At 37.9% G+C, this 12,544-nt stretch overlaps 1 protein-coding gene across 12 annotated transcripts in view; it reads left to right on the top strand.

The window, feature by feature from the left end:
- Positions 1–12,544, top strand: part of SBF2 (SET binding factor 2) — a 500,875-nt gene that overhangs the window by 208,881 nt on the left and 279,450 nt on the right. For 6 of the 12 annotated variants that reach the window (XM_072619459.1, XM_072619460.1, XM_072619461.1 and 3 more), the window contains 3 exons: positions 5,230–5,388; positions 6,771–6,881; positions 11,105–11,210. In XM_072619459.1, the coding sequence (XP_072475560.1) occupies positions 5,230–5,388; positions 6,771–6,881; positions 11,105–11,210 (376 nt within the window). Of the gene's footprint in view, positions 1–3,160; positions 4,905–5,229; positions 5,389–6,770; positions 6,882–11,104; positions 11,211–12,544 lie in introns of those variants that run through there. The other 6 variants (XM_072619467.1, XM_072619458.1, XM_072619463.1 and 3 more) reach the window with 3 other exon arrangements.

The following is a 12,544-nucleotide window of genomic DNA, read 5'->3' on the forward strand; positions in this document are numbered from 1 at the left end:
TCTTATTTCCTAGTGGCAAGAACATTACTCGACAGTTGATCCTAACACTTTGAGTTCCACCTTCTTTACCTCCCTCCCTCTCCACCCCTTCCCTTTGGAAAGCAAGCAATTCAATATAGGCCAAATCTGTGTAGTTTTGCAAATGACCTCCACAATAGTTGTGTTGTATAGGACTAACTATATTTCCCTCCATCCTATCCTGTCCCCCATTACTTCTATTCTCTTTTAATCCTATCCCTCCCCATGAGTGTCGACCTCGAATTGCACTCTCCTCCCCATGCTCTCCCTTCTATCATCCCCCCCACCCTGCTTATCCCCTTATCCCCCACTTTCCTGTATTGTGAGATAGGTTTTCCTACCAAAATGAGTGTGCATTTTATTCTTTCCTTTAGTGGAATGTGATGAGAGTAGACTTCATGTTTTTCTCTCACCTCCCCTCTTTATCCTTCCACTAATGAGTCTTTTGCTTGCCTCTTTTATGAGAGATAATTTGCCCCATTCAATTTCTCCCTTTCTCCTCCCAATATATTTCTCTCTCACTGCTTGATTTCATTTTTTTTTAAGATATGATCCCATCCTCTTCAATTCACTCTGTGCACTCTGTCTCTATGTATGTGTGCGTGTGTGCATGTGTGTGTGTGTAATCCCACCCAGTACCCAGCTACTGAGATGTTTCAAGAGTTACAAATATTGTCTTTCCATGTAGGAATGTAAACAGTTCAGCTTTAGTAAGTCCCTTATGACTTCTCTTTGCTGTTCATCTTTTCATGGTTCTCTTCATTCTTGTGTTTGAAAGTCAAATTTTCTTTTCAGCTCTGGTCTTTTCATCAAGAATGCTTGAAAATCCTCTATTTCATTGAAAGACCAAATTTTCCCCTGAAGTATTATACTCAGTTTTGCTGGGTAGGTGATTCTTGGTTTTAGTCCTAGTTCCTTTGACTTCTGGAATATCCTATTCCATGCCCTTCTATTCCTTAATGTAGAGGCTGCTAGATCTTGTGTTATCCTGATTGTATTTCCACAATGCTTGAATTGTTTCTTTCTAGCTGCTTGCAATATTTTCTCCTTGACCTGGAAACTCTGGAATTTGGCCACAGTGTTCCTAGGAGTTTCTCTTTTGGGATCTCTTTCAGGCGGTGTTCTGTGGATTCCTTGAATATTTATTTTGCCCTCTGGTTCTAGAATCTCAGGGCAGTTTTCCTTGATAATTTCATGAAAGATGATGTCTAGGCTCTTCTTTTGATCATGGCTTTCAGGTAGTCCCATAATTTTTAAATTGTCTCTCCTGGATCTATTTTCCAGGTCTGTTGTTTTTCCAATGAGATATTTCACATTATCTTCCATTTTTCCATTATTCTCTCTTTGTTCTGTGATATCTTGCTTTCTCATAAAGCCATTAACCTCCATCTGTGCCATTTTAATTTTGAAAGAACTATTTTCTTCAGTGAGCTTTTGAGTCTCCTTTTCCATTTGGCTAATTCTGCTTTTGAAAGCATTCTTCTCCTCATTGGCTTTTTGAACCTCTTTTGCCAATTGAGTTAGGCTAGTTTTCAAGGTGTTAATTTCTTCAACATTTTTTGGGGTCTCCTTTAGCAGGGAGCTGATCTGCTTTTCATGCTTTTCTTTCATCTCTCTCATTTCTCTTCCCAGTTTTTCCTCCACCTCTCTAACTTGATTTTCAAAATCCTTTTTGAGCTCTTCCATGGCCTGAGCCCATTGGGTGGGCTGGGACACAGAAACCTTGATTTCTGTGTCTTTGCCTGATGGTAAGCATTGTTCTTCCTCATCCGAAAGGAAGGGAGGAAATGCCTGTTCGCCAAGAAAGTAACCTTCTATGGTCTTATTTCTTTTCCCTTTTCTGGGCATTTTCCCAGCCAGTGACTTGACCTCTGAATATTCTCCTCACACCCACCTCGCCTCCTGATCCTCCCAGCCAGCATTTGGGGTCTGAGATTCAAATGCTGCTTCCAGCCTTAGGGCTTTTGGCGGGGGCAGGGCTGCTATTCAGTGTGAGATTAAGTTCAGGTGCTCAGGTGGGGGCAGGGCCGCCTCTCAGGCTCAGTTCCCTCAGGGAGTTTATGCACAGACCTTCCACAATGGATTCAGGCTCCCGCCCACTTGGGGAGCCCCGGTCTGCAGCCGCTTCTCAGCTTCTACCTCCTGGGGGGGCCTGAATTATGGGGGCACCCCACTTCCCTCTCCACCCGCCAAAGAGACTCTCTCACCGACCCCTGTCACCTGTGGGTGGAGGGACTTGTGCGGCCGCTGGAGATCCCGTCCCTGAAGCCTGCTCGGATCTTTTCCTCTTGGTGCCGCGGCCGCGGCAGGGCTGCACTCAGCTCCCAGTCCCGGCGCCCAGTCTGCAGCGTGAAGGACCCCCCGCGAGAGGTTTGCAGGTCTCTCCGGAACAGAAATCTCCCTCGCTCCAATGCTCCGTGGCCTCTGGGTGCAGAATTCGCCGTGAGTTACTTCCTTGTAGCTGTTCTATGTGTTGTGGGTCAAGAAAAAGCTTTTTCAATGGAGGGGAAGAGAAGGAAGGTGAGAGGGGAAAAAGTGAAGCATACTCTCATCACATTTAGCTTAAGGAGGAAATAACATGCACACTGAATTTAGTATGAACATCTCTCTTAAACTACTGGAAAGTAGGGGAGAAGGGGATAAGTAGGGTAGTGGGGATGATAGAAGGGAGGGCAAATGGGAGGAGGGAGTAAGTAGAAATAAACACATTAGGGGATGGAGAAGGTGAAAAGAGAGAATAAAATAAATAGGGGGCAGGATACGATGGAGGGAAATATAGTCAGTCTTTCAGAACGTGATTTTATGGAAGTGTTTTGCATAACTACATACATATAACCTATATTGAATTGCTTGCCTTTTCAGTGGGGATGGATGGGGAGGGAGGAAGGGAGAGAAGCTGGAACTCAAAGTTTTGAAAATAAATGTTAAAAATTGTTTTTACATGGAACTGAAAATAAGAAATGCAGGTAATGGGGTACAGAAATCTGTCTTGCCCTACATGAAAATAGAGGAGATGGGGATAAGGGAAGGGAGGGATGTGATAGAAGGGAGGGGAGATTGGGGGAAGGGGTAATCAGAATGCTTGGTGTCCTGGGGTGGGAGGAGGAGAGAGATGGGGAGAAAATTTGGAATTCAAAATCTTGTGGAAATGAATGCTGAAAACTAAAAATAAATAAATAATTTTTTTAAAAAGGTCTGAGTTCAAATAGTCTCAGATTCTTATCAGCTGTGTGGCCTCAGGCAAGTCACTTAACCTCTCTCGACCTCAGTTTCCTTATCTGTAAAACAGGGATAATAATAACATAATAATGAGGTTGTTGTGAGAATCAATTGAGATGTGCAGTGATTTGCAAACCTTAAGGTGCTATGTAAATACCTGCCACCATCTTCATCATGATCATCATTGTTCATTCTGCCCCCATTCAAGAAATGGAGAAATGATCACTTTACTCTATATTCCAGATTCTGCCCACTCTCTCCCAACAAACACTTGTAAAATGTGGGATCCTAACTCTCCCTTTGCAACAAAATGAATTAGTGCATGTGAAAATGCTCAAAAGTTGTGCAGTACTGTGGGTTGCAACCCCATAGAGGGTCATGAAAAATTTGTCCACGGTAAGGGATTTCTGAATGTGCAAGGATCAAACATTAATTAAAAATCAAACATCTAAAGAATCCAAGGTGTTTCTGGCAACACTTGCACATGTTGCATCTTGCAACTTCACTGCAGCCTTGGTTCTGAACACAAAGCATGCACACTTTATATTGTTCATTCCTTCAGGACACACAATACCTAGGATGGATCGCTGTTGAAGTGGGAAAAGTAGAAAAAGCTTGAGAAGCCCTGGTATAGATAGTGACTTAAATGTTACTGTTACTCTGTTGTTACTGGAAGCTTTTAACGACCAAGGACCCTCTTTTTAGCTTAACATGTATGTAGTATCTAATATAGTGTCATGGAGACATTAAGAAATCAAAAAATATTTGTTGATTTTGTAAACCATACATCTCCTCTGTTGGCTTTATTTTTTAAAATTATTTAGCTCTACGTGCCGAAGGTTTTTGGACACAAGAGAATCTGAGAATGGGCAAAATCCAAAGAATATCTGTTGTCCTTAAATCACCTGAGCTTCATAGTTTATGTTTTCCTTTGCCAATACAGAGTAAGTAGTGGCACAGATGCTAGCCATACCATTAAGAGCCAATCTAGTAGTTCTACCTGGAGCTCTCTGATTCAAAAATATTGTAGAGTCAAGTTCATGTGAAAGATGAGACCAGAAAACCAGAGCAGTTAGCTTCTCATTCATTCTGTTCTGTTTCTAAGAATAATGATTTTTTCAAGTAAGAGTATTCATTTTAATTGACTGGTCTGTGAGGTTCTATTCAACTCTGAATCCTCTGATCTTGTGAGAGTGACTATTTTAAATAAACACTATAAAACATACAGGTAAAATCTTATAATTCCAATAGGGTTTCTCTTTAGATAATAATAGTGTAGTAGGTGCTTTTTTCCCCTCCAATTTTATGTCTGCTTAAATGGAATTTGAGGGTTTTATGAACAGTGATTAAGTATTCCCTGTTTTGATACTTTAAATGAGCTGTAACTTCACCTATCATGGTTTTCCATTCCATCCCCTATTCACCGGAGTAGATGATGGATAACCTTGATGAGCTGCTGTTGTCAGAAACCTTCATCAGATCACACAGTCGTTCTTGGGTACTGCGCTTCTTCATACTTAGCTCAGGCTGATCCTTGCAGTCTGTTCCCTGAACAGACCAAAATACTTCTATCTCCATGGGACCTCACCAAACCTCTGTAGGACCATAGATTTGGACCTGGAAGGAACCTCAGAAACTGTACAGAGGCTAACCCCTTTATGTAAAAGGTGAGAAAATGTAGAAGTAGGGAGAATCAGTGATTTGCCCAAGGTAGCAACTCTAACAACATGGATAAATATTAAGTGTTAGCATTCTATGACTTCATTTAGTCTTTTTTTTCCTTAAAAAAAAAAAAACTGTAGTAGGCTGCCTTTCTTAAACTTTCTTCTTAGCTTCCATTTTAAAATTGACTTTATGTGGATTAGGAGAACATTTGAACTTTGTCATACTTTCTTAGTCAGTGCATGTTTAAGTGTTCTGGTGATCTGTACTACTTTCTACAAACTGAGGACAGTACTTCTATTTGTTAATTGCTCTGTCTCTGTTTTCTAGGGAACCAAACAAGAAGACATTGAAGGTGAAGAGGAGGTGACCGGCTTAATTCAGCCTGCAGAAGTATTTGCTCCCAAAAGCTTGGTGTTGGTGTCCAGATTAGATTATCCAGAAGTTTTTAGGGTAAAAAAAACCTCACAGCTGTCACCCATGATCTGTGTTAGTTTGCAAATCTGTTTTTAATGAATGTTAATGACAACCTTATTGGATTTTAAATGTCTCAATATAGGTTTAAGAATTTCCCAATGACATGAAATTAACACAAACTGAATAGAATCCTTGTCTGATAGCTGGAAAACCCAGTAAGTTAATGTGATTATTGTAAATTCCTGAGGTTCTAATTTATAATCCATGATATGCTCTAAGTACATGATACATGATTTTTATCATAAAGAAATATTTACTTTTTAAATTATTCCAAACAAACCTGACATTTGCAAGAATGTAACAAGCATGAAGATGAGCTCTCAAGTGCAAGTAAAACAAGGAAGCTGTTAGAGCTTTTGTCTAGTTCTACCAGCACCAAATTGCCACATGAAGAAATTGCTGCACGACGCTTACACAGTGGGGTTGCAAGAATTTTCTTTCCTTGGACCCTGAGTATTTTCACATCAGCAGTTATTTTTGTTTGTAAATATTCAGAATTAAATAATGATGACGTGATACATGGATTAGGGAAATAATTCATATACAACAGAAATAAAATGACAAGAAAGAACTAAGAAATGTTGATTTGTCAGTATTGAAAAATTGTGGACAAATATAGGGAAAAATTTAAGCAAAGGAAAACAAATAATCTATAAAAATTTATTTTTAAAAAATTGAAAAATATTCTTAAGTATAACATTTTATCACCATTTCTACATGTCATTACATCAGTCCCAGCTCTTAGGCGAAGTATTTTCTCATCCTCACCTGAAAATGCACCAGTGACTCTCTTCTTTTCCTTAGGAGGGCAAGATTGGGATCATGATTCCATTGATAAAGGGAATTCCTGCTGAGGAAACTCTCTTTTCAGAATGAGATCAGCAAATGCTCTTCAATTTACAGATTTAGAAAGCTGCCTGAGTTACTGAGAGTACCTTTTCTAAGGTCACATAGTAATGAGTCAGAAGCAGGTTTTGAACTCAGGTCTGAAACTGTTTCTCTGTATAAATGCTAATGTATCTGCCCTAAATAATAACTAAAACAGATTTAATATTTTTGTGGAACAAATTTGTAGAATTTATAAAATGTAAAACTAAAGGAAATTTGAAAATGTTTACTTTTAAAAACTCAGGGGGATTTTTGAGGTTTGTTAAAGAAATCTAGGTATTTTCCCCAGGTGTAAAGAAAAAAAATAGAAAAAACAGAAAAGCCTATTTTGCAAAGTTTCTCTTATGGAGTAAGATTTCATAAAATATAGGATATTTCTTTCATGAAATTCATTATATATTCACTGCAAAATAGCCTCATTAGGCTCAAGGAAAATCTTGAGTTTTTCACATGTGATAGAAAAACAGTGCCTCTGTGTTCATTATCTGCCCTCGTTTTATTTTCAGGCTTGCCTGGGTCTGATCTACACTGTGCATGTGGATAGTCTGAATTTCTCCTTGGAGAGTCTCATTGCAAACCTCTGTGCATGCCTTGTCCCAGCGGCTGGGGGTTCCCAGGTAAATGTAAGAAAAAGGGAGCTGGAGAATGGAGTATTTTTCTAGTTAATTTAATTTATGAAGAAAGTAAAAAATAAATTCTTGGAATATTTTTTCTTAGGAAAGTGATCATAGTTCACTTAAATACTGTCCCCATGGCCTGCCTTACAAAAAGAGCAAAAATTCCATCCTTTATTTAGGTCATAAGGTTAATTTTGGTGGTGGATTTCCTTTACAACAGGCATAATAACAAATTAGATTTTGTGTAACTTGAACTCTACCTTTAATTTTAAATATGCACATATACATAATTCTAAGAAGCTGGTTTTTAAAAAAAAAACAAACTGGATTCTCCAATTTCTCAGTCCATTTTACTTTCCCTAACTTCATCCTTAGCTTCCTGTTCTAATTAGACTCTTAATAATATTTTTTTGTAAAAATAAGATATAATCACAAACTTTTATCACAGAGTTACTTAATATTTTCAAAAATTTCTTCTTTTCATTTACTATCATTTATGAATAGGGATGTGGAAGTAAAAGGAGGAAAAATGCAAGACATGGGATGAAAGAAAATACATAATTCAATCATAACTGCAAATCAAATGAACTAACCCTTAAAACAGAAAAGGATAACAGAATTTGTTAGAAAACAGAATCCCATGGCATGTCATTTACCAACCAGGCATTTGAAACACAAAGTTTTACAGAGATAAAATGGGGAGCTTTAGCAGGATCCATTATGTTTCTGCTGAACTTTAAAAAAAGCAAGGATAGCAATCATCATCTCAAATAATGCCACAGTAAATATAGAAAAGACTAAGAAGAGTGAACCAGGGAAATCAAACTAAATTACACTACTAAAAACTACCATGAAGACAAAGAATATCAATGATGAGCATAAATGCATGATAATGACATAGAACCTAAATGCTTAAAAAAGATAACTAATAGTGGGGGACCTTGATGTATTCTTTTCAGACTTAGTACTAACCAAAAGACAAGAAAGAAATTAAGGACCTAATAGAACTTCAGAAAAAGATGATAGAGATGTAGCTACCTAATGATTATTAAATAGGAACAGGAAATAATTTCCATATTCCTCAGCTGTCTCTGCCACCTTTCCAATTTATGATATATTAGGGAACAAAGACTCCACCAGTAAATGTAGAAAAGCAGAAATACTAAACACATTATTTACTGATCTTGCACAAAAAGAATTACATTCAATGAAACGTCCTTAAAGAAATAATTTAAAAGTAATTGGAAACTAAATAACATAATTCTAAAGAAACTATGGATCAGGAAAAAAAATAGAAACAACAGAAAATTCCATCATGACAAAAATTAGGACACATGCAAAAACTTATGATATGTAGCTAAAGTAGTACTGAGAAGAAAATTTAAATCTCTGAATACTTTGATCAACAAAAGAAAGAACAAATCAGTAAATTGAGCACAAAACAAAAAAAACTTGAACAAATTATAAATTTCCAACTAAATAGCAATTAGAAATTCTGAAAATTGAAAAGATTTATAAAATTGAAAACAAAAAGACAATTGAATTGATAAACTTGGAGCTTATTTTACCTCTTTTTTATTATTATTAACTTTTTTTTCAATTTTCTACAATCACTTCCATAAGTCTTAGATTTTCTCCCCTTCCCTCCCTTGTACGTCCCCCCTCCTTCCTCAAGAACGGCGTGCAATCTTATATGGGTCCTACACATACATTCTTACTAAACACATTTTCACAATGCTCATATTGCATAGAAGAATTAAAATGATTGGGAGAAGCCATGAAAAAAAACCAAACAAAACATAACACAAGAGGAAATGGTCTCCTTCATTCTGTGATCCAGTTCCATACTTCTTTCTCTGGATGTGGAAGGAATTTTGCCTCAAGAGTCCATTGGGGATATTTTAGGTCCTTGTATTGCTGTAAAGGGCTAAGTCCCCCAGAAAAATTCCTTGCACACTGTGGTTGTTACTGTGTACAGTGTCCTCCTAGTTCTGTTCTTTTCATCAGCATCAGTTCATATAAGTCCTTCCAGGCCTCTCTGAAGTCTTCCTGTTCATCCTTTCTTATAGCACAATAGTATTCCATTACATTCATATACCATAACTTGTTCAGCCATTCCCCAATTGATGGACATCCCCTTCATTTCCAGTTTTTGGCCACCACAAAGAGTGCTGCTATAAATATTTTTGTACTTGTGGGACCTTTTCCCATTTTAGTGATCTCTGGGATACAACCCTAGAAGTGATATTGCTGGGTCAAAGGGTATTCACATTTTTGTAGCCCTTTGGGCATAGTTTCAAATTGCTCTTCAGAATGGTTGGATCAGCTCACAGTTCTACCAACAGTGAATTAGTGTTTCAACTCTCCCACATCTTCTCCAGCATTTATCATCTTCCTGTTTTGTCACGTTAGCCAATCTGATAGGTGTGATATGGTACCTGAGTTGTTTTGATTTGCATCTCTCTAATCAATAGAGATTTAGAGCATTTTTTCTTATGACTATAGATAGCTTTAATTTCTTCCTCTGAAAACTGTTTGTTCATATACTTTGACCATTTATCAATTGGAGATTAGAGCTTATTTTAAAAACTAATAAAATAAAGTTAGTTAATCTGATTTAAAAAGAGAAAGGAAAAGCAAATTCTACATATCAAAAATGGAAAAAGAGAATTTGCGGCAATTGAAGAGGAAATAAAGGAAATTATCAGAAACTCTTTTACACATTTGTCATCATTCAGTTACCTAACATTTACTAAGTTCCTAGAGCTGCCAGGTACTGTGCTACATGCTGAGTATACAAAGAAAGGCCAAAAAAAACCAAAAAAACCCCAACACACACCGACACAGACACAGACACAGACACAGACACAGACACAGACACAGACACACACACACACACACACACACACACACCTCAGCCCTTGCTCTAAAGGAGCTCACAGTCTAAATGGGGGAGACAACATACAATTGAAGTTGTACAGATATAAGATAAATTGAGGGTAGTCTCAAAGTCAAGCCATTCACATTAAGGAAGATTGGAAAAGATATCTTACTGGAAGTGGGACTTTATCTAACATTTTAAGGGAGCCAGAAAAGCTAGAAGGCAAAGCTGAGAAGAGGGACAGCTAGTTAATATGCATGGTGTTCAAAGAGCCTCAAAGAGTGTTATCACATTGCATAGTAGTACATGGTAAAGAATTAGATATAAGAAGAGTAGACAGGTAGGAGGGGGCTAGGCTGGGACTGTAATAAGATTTTATATTTGCTTGTGGAGATAATAGGGAGTCCTTGGAGTTTATCTTTTCTGGACTGTTCTTGAAGGGTTAGGCTATTGAAAGAACATTCCTCAAAGGGAGAAGAGAGTGAGATATATCCATTACTTTTTAAAATATTTTTTTAAATTTTAAATGACAAGATAATTATTTATCTCCTGGAGTACTGTGGGCAGCATCAGTTTGTCATTGTGGTCTGTCCTTCACATCCTCCTCTTTGCCTTCTTGTACCCATTTTCCACTGTTCTCATACCTGCTTCCTCTTTCCCAACAGAACACATGATGGCTGAGCCTACAGTCAGGGATGAATTTAGCCTTGGAGGGAACTTGACTTTGGGAGACTTTTCTTCAATTAACTTTACTGTTTTTATGATCTGATGAACTTCTTTGGAAAACTGTGTACATCTTCTGTTCTTACTTTTTTCTTAAAATATCATATGAATATACAGAAATGAGGACTTTTTAACGATAGGTGATACTGAGTTCTTTAAGCATTAAATATGTTCATTTTCTACTAAGTTCTATTTGCTGTCATCTGCTTTTGTGAACTGGGTCTTAGTCATACAGTTGTAAGCCCTGGGAGGGTAGGGGTTGTTTCATTTCTGTGGTTCCGTCCTAAATTCCAAGCTTAGTGTCTGGCACATACAAGGCACTTTAGAAATGCTTGCTAATGGATCGATGAACACTGCCCCTGCTGCTTTAGTTGCAGCAGCTTAATGAGGGTCTAGCACAAGGCAGAGTAGCTTCAGGGGCGTATTCCCATCTAGTGAGTTACTTTAGTTTCTGCAAAACAGTTTGAACTAAAATTCTAAAAGTTGAAATTTTCTTGTGTACAGCAGTAAAACTATACTCTTAAAGTTGAAATGTAAAATCCTAAGTATGACAGACCATGTGTTTGCAGATATTTTCTTCTGTTTACTCTAGATAAAAGGAGTCATTTTTTTTCTACAGAAGCTATTTTCCTTGGGAGCAGGAGACAGACAGCTGATACAGACTCCTTTACATGATAGTCTTCCTGTTACAGGCACCAGTGTGGCTCTCCTGTTTCAACAATTGGGTATGTCTATTCCGGGTTCTGTAATGTGGTCTCTTAAAGATGATGAGAAACTTTTCATTTTAGGTCAGGTCACCTGTCATGAATCCAAGAAAGCTTTTACTGGATTGATTTTTTTTCTTTTAAATATATTTTAGTCCAAATTTTATGTTTTCCCCTTTTCAGACTTTTGTTGGGGCCTAATTATGTAGTACGTTAGTTTTGTCATTCAGTCATAAAGCAAATTAAACTAAATGTATTGCAATTTTTATTGTGATATGTCCTTAAACTTGCACAGGAGGGAGCAAACTTTGTTTTTCCCTTTTCTCAGAAGCTAAGTCAGCAAGCTTCTGAAATCTACTACATGCCAGACCTCCCTAGTAGCCAAAGCACCTACACAGCCCTGCTTTGTCCCACGGCTTATCCCAGTTCTGGAAAGATACAGACAAAACTTGATTTCTTACAGATAATACAGTCTAGCCTACAGTTCTGGTTCCTCAGTTTGTAATACAGTTTTGTGCTGTGCTTTTCCCCTATAGTCTTCCTTTTTGAAACACTTTTGTAGGCGTTCAAAAGAATGTTTAAGGACAAGGAAGTAGGATTTGAACAAATGAGGACACAGTCAGAGTAGTGTGAATGACTGAGCTAACTGGAATGTTGGAAGGAAATGGTCAAGAGAGATCCTGGTGTCTTTTAGATAGAATATATGCTCCTCTACCTAGCATTAAAAACTTCACAACCTGGCTCCAACTGCATCCCCAGTCTTCCCCACTCTCCCATATGGCCAAACCATTCCTTGCTGTTCTCTCTCCTGTCAATGTCCTCCAATCTCACTGCCACGTTTTGGAATCCCCAGCTCCCGTCAAAGCTCAGGCCAAGTGTCACTTCCTCCAGGAAGGCTTTCCTGCCCTACTCCTTCAATGCCACCAGTGCCTCCTCAGCAGTCACCTTGTCTTTATTTTGTATGTAGTACAGTGTCCCTACTAACTCAGTTTGCTCATTTGTAAAATGAGAGGGTTGGACAAGATGGCCTGTGAGTTCCTTTATTGCTTCATATATTGTCTGTGATATAAACTTGTGAATGAAGTCTTTGGTGAGTGGGAGCAGCAAAGACTATTTCATCTTGGACTTTGTATTCTTACCTGGCACATTTCCTTGCAAATAGCAGGTGCTTACTAAATAAAGGCTTGTTGGTTGATTGATAGGAAAGGTGGTCTTATTGTGGAGGGCCTTGGATGCCAGGGCAAAACTGTTTAGATTTTATTCTCATAGATATTTATTAGATTAATAGATAGGTAATAGATCTTTAAATAGATAAGAGATAAGAGATTAATCTTTATTCTCTACTCAGTGGGAAG

Source organism: Notamacropus eugenii, chromosome 6 (assembly GCF_028372415.1).
Source record: "Notamacropus eugenii isolate mMacEug1 chromosome 6, mMacEug1.pri_v2, whole genome shotgun sequence".
Taxonomy (NCBI): Eukaryota; Metazoa; Chordata; class Mammalia; order Diprotodontia; family Macropodidae; genus Notamacropus; species Notamacropus eugenii.